We start from the raw sequence: 25,528 nt of genomic DNA, 5'->3' as shown, positions 1-25,528 counted from the left end.
AGAAAACTTCGATCGCTCTCTTCCAATCCAATCAACGAACGTAATCAGAATCTTGAATCACTTTCCTCGCATCCAAAAACATTCGCCACCATGAAACACCAATCCAATTCAATATCCGTACTCCGAGATTTTTTTCCTCCTGAAAAAAAGAGAAAAATGTCAGGTGCAGAAAAAATACGTGTTTCCTAGTCAAGGCCTACTGCAGCAATATCAAAGATAGTTTAAAGGAAAAAGGTGATCGACTCTTTATTTTGCCATATATTTTGCCGACGACACGTTATTCAAGTAACACTACTGCCATCTGTTAAGTCAAAAGCGCGTAAACATTAAGGCCGCACGGGACGTCATCATAATCACCCTATCCATTTCAAAAAGCAAATCCCAAGAACCACTCCATATATCGATGCGAAAATGTATCACTATGATTCTGTATATGTAGTGCACAACCCGATAAATTTTCAGCTTCATCGGTTCACTAAAACTTGAGATTTGCTTCCACAAAGTTTTGATGATTATTGTTAGAGTGAGACGAAAGATAGGGAAAATAACACGGTCTCCCGTGTCCCCTTAAAATCAGCTAAATTTCAATCATCGTGCATTCGAAAAGCGAAGAGTGGAAGAAATCAAAACAACCACGCCTAAACATTTTTACACAGAAGTGAGTTTAGCTCACATAACATCAGGCTTTTCTGGACCAACACGAAATTTGAGTAATTTTTATACATACTAAAATAAGTTCTTGTGCCTTTTTTTTTCTTCTTTTTCTCACATTTTACGCCATTTAGAGGTGATTGGCAAAATCGAACATCCCAGTGCGCATCGTACCTTCGTGCTGTGCGTACACGAATTCTCTCTGCTCTTGGAAGTTTTCTTAAAAACTACCTAAAGCAATAAAACAGTACTTTTCAGTGCTACTCAAACAGTACTTTTCAGTGCTAAAATTAAAAACGGTACTTTTCAGTGCTACTTAAACAGTACTTTTCAGTACTATTTTTTCTACTATTGATCCCTTTACGATCCTTGTTTGGACCCGTGCCTTCGATTTTTCGTTGGACCCGTTGGCGAAAGCTAGCGGTGGTAATCCTTCTTGGACACCGTCTAGGGAAAAAACCTCTCGAAGGTCACGTCTTTCTCGTTTATTAACTAAACATGGTATCAACAACTAACAAAAGGAAGGGTGAATCTCTGAATTCACAACTTCCTTCCAAAAAAGTGGGTTTTAAAACTGTCACTACACGTGGCAAGAATGGAAGAAAGGACGCTTCCCCGGAATGCGAAGTTTCTTCCAAAGGTGAAATGAATAATTGTATCGAAATGAGCAATCAGTTCGATGCTCTAGACAAATTTTCCGAACACCAAATCGAAGCAGCCTCTAGCCCAGGCTCTTTGATTCAAGTGAGGAAGCAAAGAGTGCCGCCTATCGTGGTCAGTTGTTCCGAATTTGGGGGATTTAGGCAGGAGATCTTGAACTCCATTAGGGGAATCAAGGTTTCCTTCCAAATCGCAAAGAAAGGAGACTGTCGCGTTTTGCCGGAAACTCTTAAAGATCGCGAACTTCTTCTCAGACATCTTGAAGAGAAGAAGCACAATTTTTTTACTTATGACGACAAAACTGAACGTTTGTCCAAAGTCGTATTGAAAGGTCTCTCAAGTGACTATAAGTCCTGAAGAGATCAAAAATGGAATAAATGATTTACTTGGATTTTCCCCAGTCCAAGTAATCATTATGAAAAAGAGAACCCAATCTGGCATTGTTCGGAAGGGGCTTTCTCGAGAATATTATTTAGTTCACTTTAACAAAAAAGAACTAAATAATATTAAAGCTTTAGAAAAAGCAAAACTTTTGTTTGATGTCCGTGTGACATGAGAACATTTCCAGAAATCTGGAGGAAATTACCAGAACCCCACTCAGTGCCGTCGGTGCCAAAAGTGGGGTCATGGTACAAAAAATTGTCGCATGGATGCTAAATGAATGATTTGCGGAGGTTCTTCTCACGCTAAGGACGACTGTCCTGTGAAAGAAGATACCAGAAAGTTTGAATGCGCCAATTGCAAGGGCCCTCACAAAGCTAACTTTTGGGAATGCCCTTCACGCAAAAGAGTCGTTGAGGCTCGTGCCAGGCAGATGAAGGATAATATCCGTTACGATAACGGTCGTTTCCGGAATTTGCCTGGTAGAGTATCGAACAATGCTCATTTTTCAGTTAACGATCGCTTGATTAGGAATCATACCCACCAGGAAGATCATAATCATGCTCATCCACAAACTAATTTTAATCCGTCGGGTAGCCGTTCGAATCTTTCAATTTCGAATGTATCTACCCACGGTAAATCCTTTGCCGATATGGTAGCAGGAAATTCGAACTCCTCCCCTGTTCGATCCATGGGTACCCATTCTACTTGTTTCAAATCAAATGGAAAAAACCCTACCGCCACAGGTAATTCCTACCCCGCTTTTTCGTCTACCGAAAATTCCAATGGAAAATCATCAGATGATATGTCTGCCTCTGATTTTAATTTTCTAACTGAACAATTGAATCTAATGATTGATGCAATGTTCAAAGCCACCACTATGACTGAAGCAGTCCAAGTTGGTGTAAAATTTACAAATCAAATTGTTATTGGATTACGTTTTTCTAATGGATCCAAATAATAATTTAAATATTTTAAATTGGAATGCTCGTTCTCTGAATGGTAAAGAGGACGAGCTGTTTAATTTTCTTACAGCTAATAACGTGCATATAGCAGTTATTACCGAAACGTATTTAAAACCTGGATCCAAACTTAAAAAAGATCCTAACTTTTTTTGTTTATCGTAATGATCGACTTGATGGGGCATGTGGGGGAGTTGCAATCATCATTCATAGGCGTATAAAACATCAACTGTTTTCGTCATTTGAAACTAAAGTTTTTGAAACTTTAGGTGTTTCTGTTGAAACACTGTTTGGTAAATATACTTTCATAGCTGCATATTTGCCTTTTCAATGTTCTGGGCAGCAAGTTAATTTGCTCCAAACTGACTTGCGAAAATTGACTCGCAATAAGTCAAATTTTTTGTCATTGGTGACTTTAATGCCAAACATCGGTCATGGAATAATTCTCAAAGTAATTCCAACGGCAGAATTTTATTTGATGAGTGCTCTTCAGGATATTTCTCAATTCAATACCCTGATAGCCCTACATGTTTTTCCTCTTCTAGAAATCCATCTACGATTGACTTGGTCTTAACCGACTCTAGTCATCTTTGTAGCCAATTAGTTACTCATGCTGATTTTGATTCTGACCATGTCCCTGTTACATTTCAAATATCGCATGAAGCGATTCTCAATACTATCAGCTCCACTTTCAATTATTTACGAGCCGACTGGAATATATATGAAACGTATGTTTACTCTAATCTTGATGTTAACATTTCTTTAGAAACTAAAATTGATATTGACAATGCTCTTGAAACTTTAACAAATTCCATTGTTGAAGCCAGGAACATTGCAATTCCAAAATGTGAAGTAAAATTTGAATCCGTGATTATAGACGATGATCTTAAACTCTTGATCCGTCTTAAAAACGTGAGGAGAAGGCAATTTCAACGCACTCGTGATCCTACTATGAAAATTATATGGCAGTATTTGCAGAAAGAAATCAAGAAACGTTTTGCAGATTTAAGAAACAAAAATTTTGAAAATAAAATTTCTCAATTGGACCCCGGCTCTAAGCCCTTTTGGAAATTATCTTAAATCTTGAAAAAACCTCAGAAGCCAATACCGGCATTGAAAGAGGAAAACAAATCATTACTAACTAATTGCGAAAAAGCTCAAAAACTTGCTATGCAGTTTGAAAGTGCGCACAATTTTAATTAGGGACTTACTAGTCCAATTGAAAATCAAGTTACTCAGGAGTTCGAAAATATTCTCAATCAAGAGAACGTTTTCGAAAATGCCTGGGAGACTGATTTGGAAGAAGTGAGAACTATTATTAAAAAATTCAAAAACATGAAAGCTCCTGGCGATGATGGAATTTTCTACATCCTCATCAAGAAACTTCCAGAAAGTAGCTTATCATTTTTAGTTGATATATTTAACAAATGTTTTCAATTAGCATATTTTCCTGACAAATGGAAAAATGCTAAGGTTGTTCCAATTTTAAAACCAGACAAAAATCCTGCAGAAGCTTCTAGCTATCGTCCAATCAGTTTGCTTTCCTCCATCAGTAAACTTTTTGAAAAGGTTATTTTGAACAGAAAAAGAAAATTCAATTTTTGCCAATGAACAGTTCGGATTCCGCCATGGACATTCGACCACTCATCAACTTTTACGCGTAACAAATTTGATCCGTTCCAACAAATCTGAAGGCTACTCTACTGGTCTTGCTGTTCTAGACATAGAAAAAGCATTCGACAGTGTTTGGCATGAAGGTTTGATTGTAAAATTGAAAAACTTTAATTTTCCAACATACATTGTTAGAATAATTCAAAGTTATCTGTCAAACCGTACACTTCAGGTTAATTATCAGAACTCCAGATCTGAAAGACTTCCTGTAAGAGCTGGTATTCCCCAAGGCAGCATTTTGGGACCAATATTATACAATATTTTCACATCTGACTTACCTGAGCTACCTCAGGGACGTCAAAAATCTTTGTTTGCGGATGACACAGGCCTCTCCGCCAAAGGACGAAGCCTGCGTGTCATCTGTAGTCGATTGCAAAAAAGTTTGGATGTTTTTTCTTCATACTTGCAAAAATGGAAGATTTCTCCTAATGCTTCCAAAACTCAACTAATAATGTTCCCACATAAACCAAAAGCTCTTTATTTGAAACCTTCAAGTAGACATGTTGTCACGATGAGAGGGATTCCAATAAATTGGTCAGATGAAGTTAAGTATCTAGGGCTCATGCTAGATAAAAATTTAACTTTCAAAAATCACATTGAGGACATTCAAGCCAAATGTAACAAATATGTAAAATGTCTCTATCCCCTTATTAATAGAAAATCAAAACTTTGTCTTAAGAACAAGCTTTTGAAATTCAAACAAATTTTCAGGCCAGCCATGTTGTATGATGTACCAATACGGACTAGCTGTTGTAATACCAGGAAGAAAGCTCTGCAGAGAATTCAAAATAAAATTTTGAAAATGATTCTGAGGCTTCCTCCCTGGTATAGTACCATTGAGTTACATAGAATGTCCAATGTTGAAACATTGGAACAAATGTCAAATAAAATAATCAATAATTTCAGGCAAAAATCGTTACAATCTTCTATTGCCACGATTAATGCGTTATATGTTTGGGTTAAGTTAGGTTAAGTATATTCAAAGCGTTTTTTTTTCTCTTATAAGCAGGTGAATTCAACTCACCTGTAAAAAATCTGAACTGCTACGGCAAATGAAATGTAATATGTTGTTAATAAAACGTTAATAAAATCTTAGATTTGTTTTACCAAATTAGGATGATAGTGTTGTCTAATAACACAGAACACCTAGATATAAGAAATAATGAATGTAATGTTTGGGATAATACTAATAAAGAAATTAAAAAAAAAAAATCCAACATCCTCGTTTCAGTTGCGTACTTTTTTTCAAGCGTGAATGTCATAAACGAACACCTCAACATCTGGTGGTTACTAGGAGAACGTTGCATATTAGTTGGCTTTTGACTCGTCAGAGCAGCACTTTTCATGTCGCCTAGAACCTAGAACAGACAGGAGTCGGTTATCTTTTTCCTTCTAACCATCTTTGCTTACATGCTGATGCGGAAAATGTACATTTGTAAGGTTCTAATTTGCGCATTAGTTCATCGTGGCATTACGTTTGGTACACGGAGAAATATTTTTACCTAATTTTTGAGTTTACTTTACCCAAAATTAAGTATATCGATTATAGTTTCAACCCTAAATCTCTCGGTTTTCTCTTTCTCCCACACGAATGTTGTCAAAAATAGAGAGAGCTGCATCTACCCAATGGGGGTACTTTGGCCCAATAAGCCAAATTTGGGTAAATGCAACTTTTCTTATGTTTGGGTGGAAAGAACTCAATTTTGCGTTAAATCAACCCAAAATTGAGTATATTTTTCTAATGGAAATTTAGCCAAACTTGAGTTATTGGGCTCAACTACGGAATTGCATTGAAACAACCCAAAATTGAGTTGAATTCCGTCTCCGTGTATGTAACCTAGTGTGTTATTTGCAGGGCTGTTACAACAGGCGCGAATTTCGCGATTTTCGCGGATTTGTAGCGGATTTGGCCAGCCAAGCGCGAAGATCGCGGGTGGATAAAATTCTGTCGCGAAAATCGCGGATTTTTGAAATCATGCGACAGAAATAACAGCTATATACATACAGTCGTGTTTTCATAATTAGGAAATTCCTATTTAAAACTGAAAATCCAAGTCTTCTCCTCGAGAGCAGTAAAGTTCAGTTAGTATAGTCACTGATGTCAAAAATACTGTACAGGGAAAAATATAAAGCAGTAACATTTTATTTGTAAATCATTTTTCTCGAGGGTCGCTAGTCAATCAAGAGATAGTTCCTCCCTAAATTCTAAATGACACTAATCTAAAATTCTAGTCCATTGACGGCGATCTATAGTTTCTTGACTTTAAGACAAACTGGAAATAGAAAGTTGTACCGTTCCTGTGAGTTTGAAGGACATTTCTCTTCCGGTAAAAACTTAAGAAAATGGCCGTTAATGAGCATATTTGGAATCCGATGTGTGCCAAATTTACTGATCATGAATATAATATGTCAAAATATTAAACCATGAAGGCATGCTAAATTTGTTCAGCTTGATTACATAAATGCATGCCTTCAAAGTTTGTACGGATAATATGCGGACACTCTGGCTGAATGTTGGCGCTGCAGTCATAGTTGGTTACCCTATGAAACCTTAGGATCGATAGAAAAGTTTAAACCAATTGATAACCCGGCAGTCAAATAAGGAGTTTTGTCAGTGAAGAATAAGTATTGCAAATCTAGAAGATACAAATTACTTGAAGTTAATGGAAAGCAGCACTAAAAAATGTATGTATAATTAATGCAATATTTGATGTAAATATAACTAAATAAAACCTCTTGCAGTTTAAGCTGATCACCATAAAACCGTTTTACGATCTGCTTTGAAAAGCAGTGCAACGATTGAATCACCATCACAACACATCGGTTTAAAAGTTAGCACCTGATGAAATCGCTGAAAATAATAGTAGTTTTGCTTGGTAAATTTTTGTTCAGCAACAATCTATCTATCTATATAAATAAAAATGGAATGGTGTTTGTATGTCACGAAATGGCTTGAAAACGGGCTATTGGATTTTGAAAATTCTTCCATAGTTATGTTCCTGAGGTGTTCCGACGTGTTTGTAGATATAAAAAGTAAAGGATATTTAACGGGAAAGTTGAAAAAACTAGAGTGAACGGAACTTCCATTTTGCACGGGACGTTTCATGGCGTTTTTCAACAGCCTACTTGATGGCAAGACGAAGTTTGCCGGGACCACTAGTTTTATAATAAAAAATGGATCATTTACAAATTTGTAACTTTGGAGAAAACTGTTAAAAAGCATAATGCAGCAGCAAATGACGTAATTTTCCGTCACAATGGACTGAATATTAATCGAATCACAAACAAAATCTGTCACATTGGACGTAATTTAACAAGAATGGCGTATTTTTTAATTTTAAATTTTTTAAAAGTTTTAATGCCATAAAATTTACGTTACGTACGTATTATTAGTTTATAAAATGTGGTACTACACAACGAATTTTGTGATAATAAAATATTTAGAGTTCTCTGTCAAAATTTCATGCGTTTTGCTCATAGGAAAGCAAAGTTAAAGCATGCCAAAGTTGAGAATTTTGTATGAAATTAAAATTATAATTAAACTGAGTAGTTTACAAACCATTTTTTATCAGTTTTTTCTGTTTTTTTTTGTAACAATTTTGAATTTAATTTGCTTTAATAAGGTACCGTGGGGTAAGTGGATACAGAAAAATCAATAGTCACCTTCATTGTTATGTACGGATAACGTGAATAATGTAATTCAAACTTTTTTCTATGGATAACCAATGATGGAGTAATATACTTCAAATCGATATGTGTTTCGATTTTTCTGATTGTTATGTATTGAGTATGAGGAACTTACAAATTTGCGCCAAATGATCCACTTGCCCCACCATGGTGGGGTAAGTGGATCACCAATAAAAAAAATCTGTTCTCAAAACAAATGTGGTGTAATTATGTATAGTAAGAATGATATTACTCTCGTTCTTTTTATTAGTGCTAATGTAATGTTACATATTAATACTTTGAAATTAGTTAGTATCTTAATTTAATCAAAATATAATGAAAAATATGTATGGATTAGTTTACACTAATTATAAGAAAAAAAAAACATTGTAACTAAAATAATTTGGAGAAAATGCATCCATGCATGCACACATAAGTTATACAGAAGTATTGAGGATTGTTCCTAACGATGTTTTCGAAAAACACTCGTAGTTTAAAAATAGTTTTTACTTTACTTTTGAATAACAAACTGAAATTCTTCTATTCTATTTATGAATATATTTGTATCATCTGTTTAGAACAATTTATATGGTCAAATAAGGTACGGTACAATTGGAAAATTAGTATATTTTGCTCTTTTGCAACTCAGCTTAGATAAACCACAAAAATTTCATGTGAGTTTTGAAATTATTATTATTTTTTATTTGTTTATATACCAGAAAGGTTAAAAAACTTTTAGGTGAAATAGTTTAAATTTCTCTATGGTCAATTTGACAAATTCAAGCTGGGAATTGAAAAAATTAAGAAAAACAACATTTGCGGGTATGAAAACTTATTAAAATTCTCGTAAGCAGTCTGCCAATAAATGATAAAAATACTTGATCCACTTACCCCACCCCATTAAAAAGTAGGGGTAAGTGTACCATGTACAATAAATCTGTATTCATTTATAAAAATCACATATTTTTCATTGTGATTCATTCAATTAGAACTGAAATGCTCACCATGTGTCGAAAAAAATAATAGTTTCCGATTTTAGACAGAAATACAATGGATTTTTGGTTGATGGAAAACAATTTTCAAATTAATCAATATTTGCAGCTAACAAGTTTTCTTGTGTAAGTGTACATGTATTACCAGTTTTGCAATAGTATTAGTGTGGGCGAAGGAAGCAATGGTGCGAAAACATTCAACTTATTCAAGTATTTATACTGAATATTGACGAATGATCCACTTACCCCACTGATACACTTCCCCCACTGTACCTTAATGGTAATCTTTTCGCTCTCGATAACATCACCACTTAAAATATAGTGTCGAGATAGATGCGAGAAAAAATCGAAAGTTAAATAACAATTTAAGGTTTTGAATGCTTCTAATTCACAATGTAAAATGACTGTGTGTTTTTCTTTTAAAGTTATCATTAATAGCTATATTTTGCATCTCCTATTGTATGCAAAGATCATATCGAATTGTGTTAAATATAGTTGCAAACTAGGCCTTCTCTTTACTTGTAGTGACACTACCATTTATTGAAGTGCACGATTTTCTATAAAAAATATATTGAAATGTTGATGACAAATAAATATCGAATGATACTGTTGAATACGATTTTCTCGATAAAAAACTCGAATTATTGGATTTTTCCACTTTTTCCACTTTTTTCTGCCTAGTGGCGCAACTGAAGTAAATAAAATATATTTCATAATTTAACTCTACCCTTAGTGTTGACAGAAATCCGTATACCAGCTTGTCTTGCTCAATTGTAGGTACTTTAAGATAAGGCGAAAATAATCACTTAGGGCCCTGTTCATCACCCTTAAGCCTTAAACCTAGTTTAACTGTATGGGTAAACGTGGTTTACACCCTAAGCGAAGGTAAAAAAATTGGCCATTAAAAAGTTTTTGATCAAGCACGTTTACGCATTTTTTATAATGAGTAGTAAATGTCAATGAAACAAATTTTTTAGTCGCGGATTGGAGTTCCCAGGCGCGGATCGAATTTCTGAAGTCGCGATTTTCGCGGATACGATTTTAAGATTTTTGTAACAGCCCTGTAATTGTTTCTTTGCAACCACAGATTAAATTTCAATGTAACTTATTCATTTTGACAGCTCTAGGCTAAGCTACATGCAAGTAAAAATGCAACACCTATGTAATGTAAACAAAGCGTAAATTACAATGTAATAGCTTAGTAACCATAATTGAAAATCGTCAATACAAATTATCTGAAATGCAACGGCAATGTAATTTGTTTAATTTTTCTAAAAAATTGCATATGTTACCAGTGCTACTTGGGTTGGAAGCACCTCTCCAGAAGCTTGGAAGCTTCTCTCCAGAAGCTTGGAAGCTTCTTTCCAGCTTGGAAGCCTATTTCAACAAGCTTGGAAGCTTCATTCCCGAAATATTGAAACTGCTTGCCATAAATTTAAGAGCCATTTTCCACGAGCTTGGAAGCTTCTCTTTGAGAAGCTTCTAAGTTTCAAGCTTTTGTAAGGCCAAAAAAAACTTTTTAAACTTAAGTTTAACGATTCTGCCAATTATGTTAGCAAAGTTTATAATGACAAGACATAAGACTAACATGGTTGCAGTCGAAAATCTTTCAATGGAAGAGAAAACAATGATGAAAATTTCATATTTTTATATTGAACAAATATTTTACAGTCATAGCATACATATTATCACAAATTAAACAAATAAATTGCATAACGAAAATGTAAACAGTTGATTGATTTTTAAGCATGATTCGCTAATTACAATGCCATACTATCCCATAAAATTATTTGTCAAGCCTAATGAAATACTTCACCACTCGCCAAACCGCAGCAGCATTCCACCACCATCATCGGTTGACGGCACCATGAAATAGCCCACAGATAAAGGCTCATTATGGTGCAGTTTTAATTGGTTCCTCTTCCGGTTGTTCCGAGTAACCCAGCACCCATCAAACCCATTTCTGATTATGTCTATCTTTGCAGTCGTCGCACTGGTCTCGCTAACCATTCCCAGGACGTTGAAAAAACCACTGCAGTAATTTGTTTGGCGTACCTTCAGTCCCATTCGTCGCAAGGAAACTCCATCGACTGGAAGATGACTGCACAAGTTTGTAAGTACCTAGATTCGTAGATGTACAGAGTGCGAAAGTGATATACGATGTAAAGTAAACTAACTTATTTAATCCTTGGAAACTCGAAGAGCTGGAAAATTTAATTCAACGAAAGAAAGCCCTTCAATGTTGAAATTTTTAAAATTAATTAATGCGAACCAAGAGGTTCAACTGGCAAAGATGATCGTATCATCATCATCATTGAACAAATTTACATGTTATCTTGTGAACGACACTTGCATCTGACTTTCTCAGCCAGGGAAATTTTCAAAACTTTGTCGTCTTACATTCCAGCGCCAGTCGCCGACTAATGGGATTGAAAACAGTCAATAATTCGATTTCCAACTCCGAGTAATGTTTGTAGCACTTTCAATGGAAAATAGTCCAACGCGGGATTCGAGAAAACAGGAGCTTAATTCATTGGAAAAAGAATGTAATCGCATCAAACGTGTTACCAACAGGCGCCATTGTGATCTGACTGATGACCCGATAATTAATTATCAGGATAGCATTCTGTTTCAAGCATTGGAATTTTGGAAGGATGCCGAGAGTGTTGTAAATGAGCCGAACAAATGGAAAACAACATACACACTTAGATTAAATTACTGGGGTCGGTAAAATTTTACTGGGTTTTGGAACTACCGAAAAAGTCAGTAAAATGAAAATTGTCGCCACACGTAATTGAAAAGCGAATTTCACCATGTTTTATTTTTTATCGATATATGATATAAAAAGAAAACTCTCTGCAAAATTTCAGTAAATGATCTCGTTTTTTCGATTTCTGACATTTTATTTTAGTTTACTGACTTTTTCGGTAGTTCAAAAACCCAGTTATTTTTACCGAACAGATTGAGTGTGTATGCCAGCATGATAGGGGGTTCATAATTGAATGCGATTATTGTGCGTGGTCAGTGAACTCACACGCGTGAACACTATTTAAGATGAACACTTTCAACGTTATACTTGATGTTTTTATACAATATCCAATTACCAGCAATGCCTAACTCTAAAACAATGTCAAAAAGCAGGATCTTGAGAACTGGGGATTCTCTGTCTAGCCAACATACTTATTACATACTTAAGCTGAAAAACAGTATTCTGCTCAAGTAATCAAAAAGCACTTTACATAACGCGCTATCGTTGATTAAAAGTTCAAAAAGATGAACTAGCGGGGGGTATTCATAATTTGTTTGTTTCTTGATGAATTATGTTGAAATTTTCAGAACTTGCTGGCAAACTCATCTTGATTGTGGTCCAATGAATTTGGAAATATGGACCAAATAGTTCCGAAGTTATTCCTGAATGTGTCATGGGATTTGAGAACCTCTGACTGCCCAAACCTACAGTAATAAATTAACCCATAGGCCATCAGCCGCAAACCGATCAATGCACTCGAAAAGTGCAAGAGAATGAAATTACATCCATATGCGACACTTATAGCTCAACGCTAGCAGCTATCCATCGTTCTTCCTTTGCCCCGCTTGCGATCCGTACCCAAGCGCACTTGAAACGAAAGGTTTCAAATTGCGCAACCCGGTAGGTCCCAAAATGCACCAAATGTGCGCCTGAATTAACTGACCTAGCAAAGAACATTTTTAGGTGTCACTCCTGCCGTCTCGCTCACCCATATGCAAACCATAGATTAGGAACAATTGCACGGGTAAAAATGCGGCACTCGAAATAAGGAGAATGAGTCATGATTTCGGGAGGAAAGTGTGTTTTTATGATATGAAAATACACCATGACCAAAAGTCATGAAATCATGAAGCATTTTACTGTAACGCCGGCTGTACGTTACGTTTTCAATTTAAGGCGATGAAAAAGGTCAGCTGGAATCCTCAAATCATGAAGCATGTATGCTGGAACCATGAATAAAATTCATGAAAGCATAAGCACTATCCATGTATTTAGATGGCTGTCATTTATGATTCCGATTTTGGTGCTGAAAAGTGGAAAGTTGAGTCATGAAATCATGAAGCAGGATCCCTGAATCATGAACTCATTTCATGAAAACGGAACATTATACGTCAATTTAGATCCCAGTCTATATTTGCTATTGGTAAACAAATGAAATGAAAATTAAAATCGTTGCGACTTTTGTGCCGATAGTTTCATAATAAACCGCGAACACATTCTACAATTGTCAACCTAACGAGTGCCAAATCTTTAGCAGGAACGCGAACATTCAGTGGTTAGGTTTGTACGCAAAATATTGTTTCGAACATCAATTGATTGGTCCCTGGGCTCACAAAATGCTGGTGGATTGCATGAGTAAAGGAACACTCATTAACAACACTGTGGATGTGGAAAGTGAACTCGAACATCCGGCTGCCGAAGGCTTTTTGTGAGCTGCACTGCTATAGGACACAGGGAAGGCATCACATTCGAGCAGTTAAAATCGCCGACGAGTTTGTGAAGCGAAATCTTCGATCAAAGTCAAACATTGCCCGGTTCTGCAAAATCAGGATGAAGGCTTGTAAGTATATTTTGGAACATCTAACAGCTCCGGTAGATTGATTGTGTCGTGACAAAATGTGGAAACTTACGGAAATCTCGCCAAGAATGTCATCGATACGATGTCAAGGTTCCGAAGAGCAGTGTCTTTAATTTAAAGTTTTTCAAAAACAAAACTTTTTTTTTATTATTTCACTTAAAAAAATCACCGATTGCCATGAGACGCGTTGACTAAGATGAAGAAAGTGACAGTTAGATTTGTGTAACGCCCTGAGCATACAAATTCTTGCATAGTACTCACGATTTTATGACATTTAGTCATGATATCATGAAACATAAAATTTTATGAATTCATGACTTTTTGTTCATGAATCCGGCAACCGATTTTTTTCCGTGTGTAAAACCCTATATAAATGAGTGACTTACTTGAATAAAAAACAATCTTTGACTGGAAGCTCACTCTAGCAGTCCTTCGGTCTGAACAGAAGGTTACTTTTCGAAGCCCTTCTCAATTCTCAATGATGAAAAGAAAGCCCTTCTCCAAATCAAAGAACCACGGCGCCCAACACAAATGTCTTGGGGTACAAAAATTGACTCAACGGAAATCTCTAGATGGACTAGATGGTTGGTATCATTGGAAAAGTAGTTTTTAATATCAAGGGCTATCAGACAGTGATGAATCCAATAGTGAATTCATTCGCTGCCCAAGTAACCACAAGCATTATAACATTGCACGTATTCTACTGCATATCAACACCATTGATGCAACATTGCTTTTATTCAACAAATTTCAAGAGCTGTCAAGCAATAAAGCATTAACCCTACATTACAAATGTACCAATGCACTAACATCACTTTATAAATTGTACTGCTGCATTAATATTACTTTATAAGTTGCCTCATTGCTTTATCGTCCTTTTGCATTAATTTAACTGTAAAAGTGCCCTTTTCCACTTTTAAACTACTTTAATGGTAGGCTTACGGCAATGCAGCTGCATTATATATGCAATTATATAATGCTCCAGACGAATTCCATCCAGAATGAGTCGAAGAAAATATAAATCGTGCTCGATAGTCTTCGATTTGGATTAAATTTTGCACATGTATTTGGTATGTTAGAATAAGTGTTTTCCATAGAATAATTGATCATTTTGGCTCAAGTGTAACTTTTGAAAATGGCCTATAATTTTTTGCATGCAACTTATTTGAAAAATTCTAACTCCAATACTGTTGTTTTTAGAGAAAAATATTCTATGAAGAAATTGTAGTGAACTATTTGGACTATAAGAAAAAATATACACTGAAAAAATATTTTATTTATTTTCATAAAATAATCAAAAATAAAACTAAAATTTTAAATTACACAAAAACCCCATTTTTAACAGTTTTTAAATTTTCACCATAGAATCTTGATAGTAAAAAGATGTTTGTGACATCGTTTCATGATGGAAAAATTTTTAATAAAAAAGTTTTTCTAAGAACCACTTTTAGTCGATTTTCAAATTTTTGATTTTTCGTCAAAATAAATACGTTCTGATGATACAGTAAGCATCCTTAAACGATTCTAAGCCATAATGACTATATGAATAATTTCTCTACAAGTAGCCATTTTCACATTATATCGAGTTTAATGCAAAAAATATTGTTTAAATATTAAAATAGGCCATTTTCATTAGTTATAAGCGTCGGCATTCTAATTTAGTGCTTCGCTTTTATTGGTGCACAATATAGGCAATGACATGCCGCCTTTACCTAAAATCGGATCGCCGTTGACAAAACTTCACAATTCAGAAAAAGTGACGCATTACTATGAAGAATTGGGAAAATGCTTACCTTTAGACGAATTCCGCAGTCAAGGGTGTTTTTAATTTTAAAATATCTCGAGAAGGATATGACTTCTAAGAGTTTGGCCTTCATATTTGGCTTCAGAGGCTAGAGGAATCTTTACATTGTCAAAACAAAATTTTAAGATGTACAAAACAGGATATACACTGGAAATTAAAGTTCATACAAACATCTTTTATCTGCGATCTTTCACTTCACTTCACTTTAGTAATCACCCTGTATTTCACCATATATGAAAAATTAAATGTTTCCGTATTTTAGAAGATTTTATGTATGGTAGCAGTAAGGTTAAAGATATATCTTGATGTTGAAATATTTAATAGATTAAAAATGTGAAAGTAAACGTAATTTCACATGTGGCCAAACAGGGAACCACTATGGCTATAACTGGAACACTTTCCCTAATTAAAACACCTTTACTGGTAGGTGCTTGACAAAATAATGAATAATTTTATTTTCTATCGAATCTACATCTAGATAGCGTAGGTACTTAAAATCCCGCCTCAATTGATCAATCCCAGCATCGATCGCAACTTACCAAATCTCAGTGCGGGAAGCCCTTTCGTCATCAGGTCCGCTATTTGATCTTCGGTTGACTGATACTGTAGTTTGATTTGCTTCTGTTGAATCAGGTCTCGTAGGGGAAAATACTGGATATCGATGTACTTCATTCTAGGGTGCTTCCTTGGTTCTTCACAGATGGCTATACGTGGCTGATTGTCCTCATGGATGATCACCGGTTAGGTAACTTCCACATCGATCATCTTCAAGAAATTTACCCCCCACATCGCCACGTAACTGGCTTGACAAAGAGCCATGAACTCCGTTTCAGTGGTCGACAATGCTACCAAAGTCTGTTTCCTTATAGCCCACGAGAATCTCACATATTCCGCTTGAATCCAATGCTTTTGATGAACGTGTGAATCGCATACATTCCAACTCCTGGATGCTTGCTTCAGCCCGTAAATTGCCTTGCTGAGCTGGCAAACCAGATCGTTTCCTGCCTCAAAGCCTGATGGTTGCCGCATTAGACTGATGCAAATTTTAAAGTTTTTGCTCCCCTATGCTTAAACGGTGTCAATTATGATGAAAATCATTCTCCCAAAATATGAATTGATTTGGAAGAAATTTGGTTATGCACACGCCATTTGAAGTTTATATGGAAATTACTATGGAAAACCCAAACCTTTTGTGTTCAGTCCTCCATCTGCTCGTCATAATAATATATGAAAAAGCAAACACACTCTACCCATGTAAAATCTTCCCAGCTACAACTTTGCCTAAGACGCCATCTTTCTAATTGGTCAGGCTACTGAGCTATGCGCAAAACAAAAATTCCATGCTCACTAGCGCCGCCTGGTGGCGTATTTCCTTATCAGAATGACCACCGCATGTCAGCCCTTGAGCTACTGAACAACTTTTCCGAAGAAACCAACCTTCCAAAACATCAGGATCTAGAAATATCATATGTTACATAATTTTGCATTCTGATCCCTCATGGTTCATATAGTGCAAATCAGAAAAAGTGCCCCTACCGGCCAAGTTATCAACTAAAAGGATGATCCTCAACTTCTAGAGGTAGATCGTACTTAGCACTGAAACTTCGCCGAAGACAGTACTGTGCTATCTCTTTTGGCATACGAGATATTCAACAACACCCCCAAAGTGATGAAATCCCATAAGCCCTGGGTCTCCTATAACGTTCTGGCGTGCCTTAAAGGAGTGAGCGTAATAGGAGTGCACGTTATAGGAATGCGTTTAATAGGAGACCCGACTGTACTCCCCAAAGCACGGTCCTCCGTGCGGCGTCTTCTGATGGCTGGACGGGTTTTTTTGTGGAGGGGCTGGGAATCGAACCCATGTCTTTCCGCTTATGAAGCGAAAGCGTTACCTCAAGGCTACGGACCCCCTAGTAGTAGAGCCACTCATCGAAAAAAAAAGCATTCGATCTATATATATCTGTATATATTACAGAACACAAACTCAGTGCAACTGCGATCCAAATGTCCATAGAGGTAGCCATAAAAAAAAAACAACTTTTACTGTGGTTCTAGAAGTAGCCATGTCAGATTTATGTCAGGTTTAGTGTACTTTTTTTATTTAAATAATAAAATAGTCTATTTCCATAATTTACTAGCAATTCTCCATCCAAAGTACAATTGACTCTGAACAACAGCGTTTACTCGTGAGCACGGCATATGCAAGTAAATCATCACTCTGATACTCGAGCATTTTGTAGTGTTATTGTTCCGGATCAACAAACATGTTCAATACTTCCCATCATTGCATAAACATAAGAAATGAATGCTTTTTACTTCGTTGTATAATGGTAAATGCCTATTAGTACGAAGAAGCGACTAGATAGCTGTATTATACCCAACATAAACATATGAGTAGATTAATAGATATAGAATGAATAGATATATCCTGATACCAACAACCTAATTTTCAGAGTCACGTATCACGTATGACCTCTAGATATGCCTGAAGAAAAGCATTCCATTCGTTCATAATTTGGACGCTGGTGGAAATGGTCGACCTTTATGCATGCGTTGTCTGCTGATAGTTTTCAATCTTGAATAATATCTCTCATCACCAAAATGATATATTCCATCCATCATATAGCATCAGTCACCTGGGGAGATCAGTAGCACTTGATTTAATTAATATCGTGCGAATAATCTTGTGGCATTTTTTGCCGTATTATATAATGGTTCAGGAACTGGTGACAGAGCTTTGTAGAACAGTTATGCTGCCGTTCTACGCATATTTGTCCCGTGGTACATAAGGTTTACACAGAACATGGGACAAGTAAGCGTAGAAGGGCAGTATGCTACGTTTCGAGAAGTCGAGTGGTTTCTTAGATATTTTTTGCCACGTGGATACTGACGAGCATGTAGAATCCACAAGAGCTCCCAGTATTATTTATCCTCTGAAAAAAAAAACGGAAAATGTTTTCCTTTTTCAATGAATTTCTCCTGTACATTCTCCAAAAGTTATTTATGGGATTCATAATATTTTTTTAAGTATTTGGATTTTCTGCTATAATCATGAGATCTGAACCATGCTGGATGATAACCTTCAAGCATTCTTTGGTCACAGCCGAGGAGCGAGAGAGACGGCCATGAAACAAGTCAATCAGCGAAATATTGTGGGTGAAGTTTTCTTAAGGTTATTGAAACAAAATAAAAAAAATAATGTGTTAATAGCTCCAGAAATTCAGCCAGGTTTCATTATTTAAAACGCCCATTTCACACCATGTGCATCGAAGCCTGCAAGAGGCGGTAGTACCGTTTTATCTCAAATTCAGAACAGACTCATATTCCGAACACTCGGTTTTTGTATGTCAATTTGGTTGAAATGTTTCGCTGAAATATGTCACCAAATAACAAGGAAATGGCAGTCAATTGCAATTCAATTTTAACGTCTCCAATATAATTTATACCACTTGAGTAATGATGATTCTCTAGTTTGAGACCAGTAGAACAAGCTCAGATCAATTTGTTTGCGAAATTACTAATCTGATTATGATTTATATGAGACAGAATAAACACAGTGTTCGGCATTTGAATCAAAATGTTGTTCCATACTTTTACGTGAAAACAATACTAAAACTAATTAAATCAACATTATTATTGGTACACCCAAAAGCTAACAGTTAGAAATTGCGAAGAAATTTAAATTTACACAAATATCAGCCAATTTATGCCAATCAGATGCATTTGAAGTCATTGTTATCCTTATGTGTTCGGAATATGAGTCTAAACGGTATGAATCGTCAAACACGAGAGAAAACGATGCGTGCGCCACTGGTTAGGGTGTATGGATCATTAAAAATTTAAGAAGATCGCTTAACGGCCGATAGAAATTTCGTCAGTGTTTCGTCCTTTTAAGTAATTAATGGTGGTGCCCTGGACGGAACTACTGACAAAAATGAATCACTCAAGAATGTGCGAACCCTCCAGGCAATTGATTGTCACGAAATGATAGAATAATCGTTTTGTATACTTTATTGTTCTTGTCTTATTTGATAAGTACCAATCCACAAACAATGTTTAAGACAATCAGATTGATTCACTGAATACTAGCTGATAAATACAGATAACTTAGCGAAAGATGTAGACATAGGCATTCAGCGAATTGATGATTTCCTGAAGATTACGCTCATCCTGCTTTTCGTTCATTTGCTTCTCTATTTTACTTTATTTATATCTAAGATAATCCTGACAACTACCACACTTTGACTCCATTTATTTGATAGAACTGTTTCACCATGCCAATTCCCAATTGTAGAGAGAAAATTTGATTTTAAGTCGATATTACCGTTTTGTCTCAAATTCCGAACAGACTCATATTCCGAACACTCGGTTTTTGTATGGCGATTGGGTTGAAATGTTTCACTGAAATATGTCATAAAATTACAATGAAATGGTAGTCAATTGCAATTCAATTTTAACGTCTTTCAATCTATTTTATACATCGGGAATAGTGATGAGTCTGTAGTTCGAAACCAGTAAAACTAGCTCAGATAAATTTATTTGCGAAATTATTAATCTGAATACGATTTATTCGCGCTGTTCGGAATTTGAATCAAGGTGTTCGGAATATGAGACAGAATGAACACAGTGTTCGGCATTTGAAGCAAAATGTTGTTCCATACTTTTACGTTAAAACAATATTACACAAGTTTAAATTAACAATTTTATCGGCACACCCAACACCTAACAGTTAGGCTTTGCGGAGAAATCAAAATGTTTACAAATATCGGCTAATTTATGCCCACCAGATGCATTTGAAGTCACTGTTGGCCTTAAGTGTTCGGAATATGAATCAAAACGGTATATGATGTATGATATGCACGGAACACGCAATTTAATTAAATTGTTTCCAGGATCTTGGTCGTGAAAAAACATTACGCTTCAATCGCTATCACTAAATAGAAAGCCGAAAAATCCCCCGGTGATCTTGTTAACTTGCATCCATTTTCGTCATATATGATGTGGATAAATTTCGTCAATGTATGCAAAACAACGGCCAAACTTTTCGATAACACATTCAATCATCGTTGTTCCACTTGACACCCGGTACAATAGATTAACGAAAATCCGTCCGGTTACAAGATTGTTATCATTGTTGGTTTTCTGATTAACATGCTTCCGCCGTCACCGGAACATAGTGTTGAAATTGAAATCAAAACATTCGCACCAGCTGTAGCTGGAGGCAAACCGTCAATCGAACGTCAGACATTTGGCGGCACTTGTTCCATCAGTACTTAAATGTCCCACTGTACCTATAGAGAGAACCCACCGGGCATCTTATCTTATCGAGTTGAGTCCACAGCAAGCGATGAATCACCTGTATAACCCTATATCAGCAATTTATTGTCCATATACTCGCGGAAATCACATGCACAAATATCGCCCAATCGATTGATTGAACAGCTCCAGAGCGCGCTTTGTGAATGTATGGCACTGCGGGGTATGTGGCCTTCCCTCAACTTTATAACAGTGTGTAATTAACGGAATCTCCTCTTGGACACCGTCTTGAGAAAAAAAAAATCTGTTTAAAGGTTACTTCTTCTTTCGGTTATTCACTGAACATGATTGCAACCACGAATAAAAAGAAGGTTGAATCTCTGAATTCACAACTTCCTTCCAATAAAGTGGGTTTTAAAACTGTCACTAGTTGTTCCAAATTTGCAGAATTTAGGCAGGAGATATTGAACTTCAATAGGGGTATCAAGGTTTCCTTCCAAATAGCAAAAAAAATAGTTTTAGATGAATGTCTTTTTTTACATAATAGAAATAAACAAAATCACATTGTACACCTGGCCACGTCCTAACAATCGCTGGGGAAGGGAAGGAATGTTAGTTCAACGTCTACTTAAGAAAATACAGGGAACCCAAACTATCTTCATAGACGTCATGGGATAGGGATATTGTGTTAGTAGAGTAGGGTGCATAGGAGGATGTGCTCGATTCGACAATTTAGAGTATTATTGGCAGTTGCGCTGCTAGGGGGATGTGGTGGGTGTGGTCCGCACCTGGCCCCGAGTTCATAAGGGCCCCGAAATCGTCGAAAGAATTTCCTTTAATATTATAAATTTGATTTCCAGAAAACCAACACGTTAACAAACAGATAAAAATTCAGTTTGAAGGTAAAGCTTCTTCTGACTGGAAAGGGAAGGATGGTGTACTGCGTTACACTTACAATGCGTGTGAATTACTGCCGCCGTTAGCGCACGGTCATCGGTTTTTCAGTTCTGGCGCCTAAACGGTAAAAGATACCACTTTGACAACTATGGACGAAGTATGGATTAATGAAACAAAAAATACTTTTTCGAATATTTTTCATGATACAGACAATATTTTTTCCGCTATTTTTCCGACAATTTTCTCCATGGTGAAATTTTTTTGGGAAATGTTTTTATTTTTATATTTTTAATGAATTGCTGAGGAAATTTCCTTTCGATTTCACCAATAGACATTTGTTCTACAATGCATAGTTCAGGAGATATGAATTTTTAATGTTTGAGGTATATATGGAAATCGTGAAAATTAATCTAGAGTTTTCTGGGAAAATAGGCCACTATAATTGTTTTGACGTAGAACTACGTCTTTCATCTCTATACAGAAGTGAAATTGGAATTTCAAAACCAAGAGCGTTACGTTGGCCCAGATAGCCGTAGCGATAAACGCGCAGCTATTCAGCAAAACCAAGCTGAGGGTCGTGGGTTCGAATCCCACCGGTCGAGGATCTTTTCGGGTTGGAAATTTTCTCGACTTCCCAGGGCATAGAGTATCTTCGTACCTGCCACACGATATACACATGCAAAAATGGTCATTGGCAAAGTAAGTAGCTCTCAGTTAATGACTGTGGAAGTGCTCATTGAACACTAAGCTGAGAAGCAGGCTCTGTCCCAGTGGGGACGTAACGCCAGAAAGAAGAAGAAGAAGCGTTACGTTGGCATGAAATATTTAAAATGTTTATAACTTTTTGCTGGTTTAACGAGATTCCTTGATTTTCACCTCAATCGCAAGACTAGACATCAAAGGTTCATGTCGTTCACTTTCTGAATCCCACATACCTGTCCAAATAGTTTAATAACTGTTTCAAAAGAGAACGTTGATTTCAAACAAATCTATAAATAGGGGTGCTAGAGAAAAGTTGACGTCATTTACTTTTCACTCTCCACTTAGATCGCATCTCAGCAGGCAACAGATCGGCTTGCTCTGACCGGGCGTGCTTCTCAGGCACAGACATCGATAGCGAAGGAACCTCCCGTTTCTCTTGCTTCGCTCAAATCAAACTGTCGAGCAAGCGAGAGAAGATGCCGTCCGTAGCCAAAGCCAACACTGCTGCCGCCGCCAAGAAGAAGAAGAGGGAGCAGTCCACCAGGAGAATTTGCGGTCGGGCGAGTTATTCTCGCTTTGTGGTTCACCGCTTGTTTGCGTTCACCCAGCCATCGTCATCGCCGCCGCAAATTTCATCGGCCGAGGAGTTGTTGATCCGCGCTTCAAGATTTCGATTCGTGATGAAATCAGCATTGGTGGTCAAGAAACAATCCCGTTAGGAACAAATACCAGAAGCCCCCTGAGTTTTGCTGGTCCGAGGAGCTGCTAACCGAGCGTTGGACTAGTGAAATCGCTCAAGATTTCAGACGAGAGCAACGTTTCCAGATTTCGACCCCACACCGAAAAAATCTTAGATTTGCACGTAACGTAATTTTAGCCTCAATCATGCAAAGCCATTTATCATGTATTATTCAATGATAAAACCTATAAACACATCTATTATACACAACATTGTTACCAGAATCCTTAATATTGAACGCGAAACGTCTTCTCTCGAAGAATGTTGCATGCAAAACGGCTCGGTTTACATGATTATCACGCTGAAAATTAAATCATAAATAATGCACATCACATGACAAGCCGTCGATTCATCTATGTGCTTTTTTTGACAGAATATTCAGCGTAGAATCATGTAAACCGAGCATTATTGTTTGCAATTTCACTTTCAAGGTGCAAGAAAGCATGCTGTATTGGCGAATGTTGGATGCAAGATCATGAAATGTTTCAATTTCACTCAAGATTGCAAGCATTTTCGAATGCAATAAGACAGTTTACATTAATTATCGTTGAGTGTTCAATTGCAACTCCTCTTACATGATTATCATAAAAAATTAAGTGCCATGTAAATTTGAGTTTTTTTTTTTTGCTGTGCATCCAAGCCACGAAAGATTCAGCTGGTTCGTCGTATGAGCAAATACCCGAGTAGCACACATGTTATAATTGAAGAAGATAACTCTTATATGACCAGATTTGGTCATATAAGAGTTATTCTGCCTCAATTATAACATGTGTGCTACTAGGGTAACTTGCTCAAATTTATACATTTGAGTTAAGGATTCCACGTTTGACTATGACATTCAACTGATAACATCCCGCAGTGTTATTTATCTGTAAGAGCATCAAAGCTAACAAATCCATCGGCCCTTTTCAGGGCCATCAAATTAGTGGAAAAGAGTTTAAAGAGAAATATTTCCGACTTAATTCCTAAATCAATTTCACAGTTTCATACAAAATTTAATTTGTCATTTGTAATTTATGTCTCAACATTTTGAGACAGTACTCGCGGGTGCTTCTGTAGTGCCGTCGGGGTGAGTGCTCAACATTCCACAACAATTGTGAAATAGAGTGGCATTTCCAACAGCGTCTATGATGTTCCATATTTTATTGGAACACTTTGATTAGCAAAATTATCACATGTAACAAAATTGCGACATATTAATAATGCTTTTGAAAAGACATTCTCATTCAACAATTGTAATAATTTTGGCACCCATGGATCAGAAATTTTCCTTCATAATAAAGAAAACTATTGATTATCAATAGCTCGTATTGAATATTTAGGGAATGTCAACCCTTCCAACAACTCATGTTCGACCAATTTCTTACGCATTAGCATTCTCCGCAATTTTCAAGTAATTCTAAGCCCAACACATTATTGGCACATACCCATTTCCCAGATTGGTCGATCAGAAAGCGAAGAGCACAAAAGGGAGGAGCATCATTTGCTATTCTAAGGTTATAAAACATGCTTCCTTCGTCGGATTCAGTTTCATTCTATTTTCGCTTTCGAGCTGGTAAGAGCTCCTCCGAACTTGTTTAGCGAGAAGTACCTCGCTGCTAGAAACCTGCTGAGCTGTTAATCTTCAAGCTGCCAATCCAGCATCTGGTTTGTGAAATCGCTAAAGATTTCTAGGTTGACGGACCCGCGCTGCGGAAATGCACTCAAGAAACAAGCCCTCTACGCACCAATACCAGAGTCCCCTGAGTGGTTGATCCGAGGAGCTGCTTATCACTGGCTTGTGAAATCGCTCAAGATTTCAAGATTAAGCAACGTTTCCAGATTTCAACTAATTCCCTGTGATCCGGTACCCTGTTGCTGTTGTGAACCCATGAAATATTCAGCTGGTTTGTCGTATAAACAGAGAACTTATTCACATACACTTTCGTTGGGGTTTCCCTGTTTAACCATGGAAATCAACTGACAACATCCCGCAGTGACAGCATACAAGCTCAATCGGCCCTTTTCCGGGCCAACAAACGTTGTTAAAAGGGTTTATCAAATAATATTTCCTGATTTATCTATCATGATCTTAATCTAGCGGTATTGTACAAAACTTGATTTGGTTTACATAATTTATTCCACATAATCTCATGAAATTTAAGAATTAACTCGTGCAGCGTCGTTGGACCGTAATAACATCATAGTACTCAGCATTCTATGGCATTTCTAACAGCATCGTTGATCTATCATATAATGGGGGAACACTTCCTAAACATTCTAGTACGGAAAGTGGGAAATGTATTGAAATTGCAACAGATTTTAAATACTAAGCATAAGCATAAGCATAGATGACCGTACAATTCGTAGTTGCTACTCCGTGATTGACCAGAATAATCAAAATTGTACAGGGAACCAACAGGTGCAGCTTGGGAGTAGCTTACATCTTCAATGTACAATTTCGAGAACTCCAATAATAGTAATGTCAATAACGGCGCCGGCCACGTCCTTACGGCCATCGGGGAAGGAAAGGAATGATAGTGTGACGTCCATTGCTACTA

At 36.6% G+C, this 25,528-nt stretch overlaps 1 protein-coding gene across 1 annotated transcript in view; it reads left to right on the top strand.

Annotated features, from left to right (window-relative positions):
- The window catches only part of LOC5569242 (synaptic vesicle glycoprotein 2A), a 158,754-nt gene extending 147,570 nt beyond the window's left edge, over positions 1 to 11,184 (top strand). The window contains exon 11 of the mRNA XM_021857583.1: positions 10,969 to 11,184. Within this exon, the coding sequence (XP_021713275.1) occupies positions 10,969 to 11,024 (56 nt within the window). The 3' untranslated portion in view covers positions 11,025 to 11,184. The remainder of the gene's footprint in view (positions 1 to 10,968) is intronic.
- Positions 11,185 to 25,528: the final 14,344 nt, after the last annotated feature.

The sequence above is a fragment of the Aedes aegypti genome, chromosome 1 (assembly GCF_002204515.2).
Source record: "Aedes aegypti strain LVP_AGWG chromosome 1, AaegL5.0 Primary Assembly, whole genome shotgun sequence".
Taxonomy (NCBI): Eukaryota; Metazoa; Arthropoda; class Insecta; order Diptera; family Culicidae; genus Aedes; species Aedes aegypti.
Note: the sequence above shows the minus strand (reverse complement) of the source record. Positions and strands in the feature narration are given on the sequence as shown.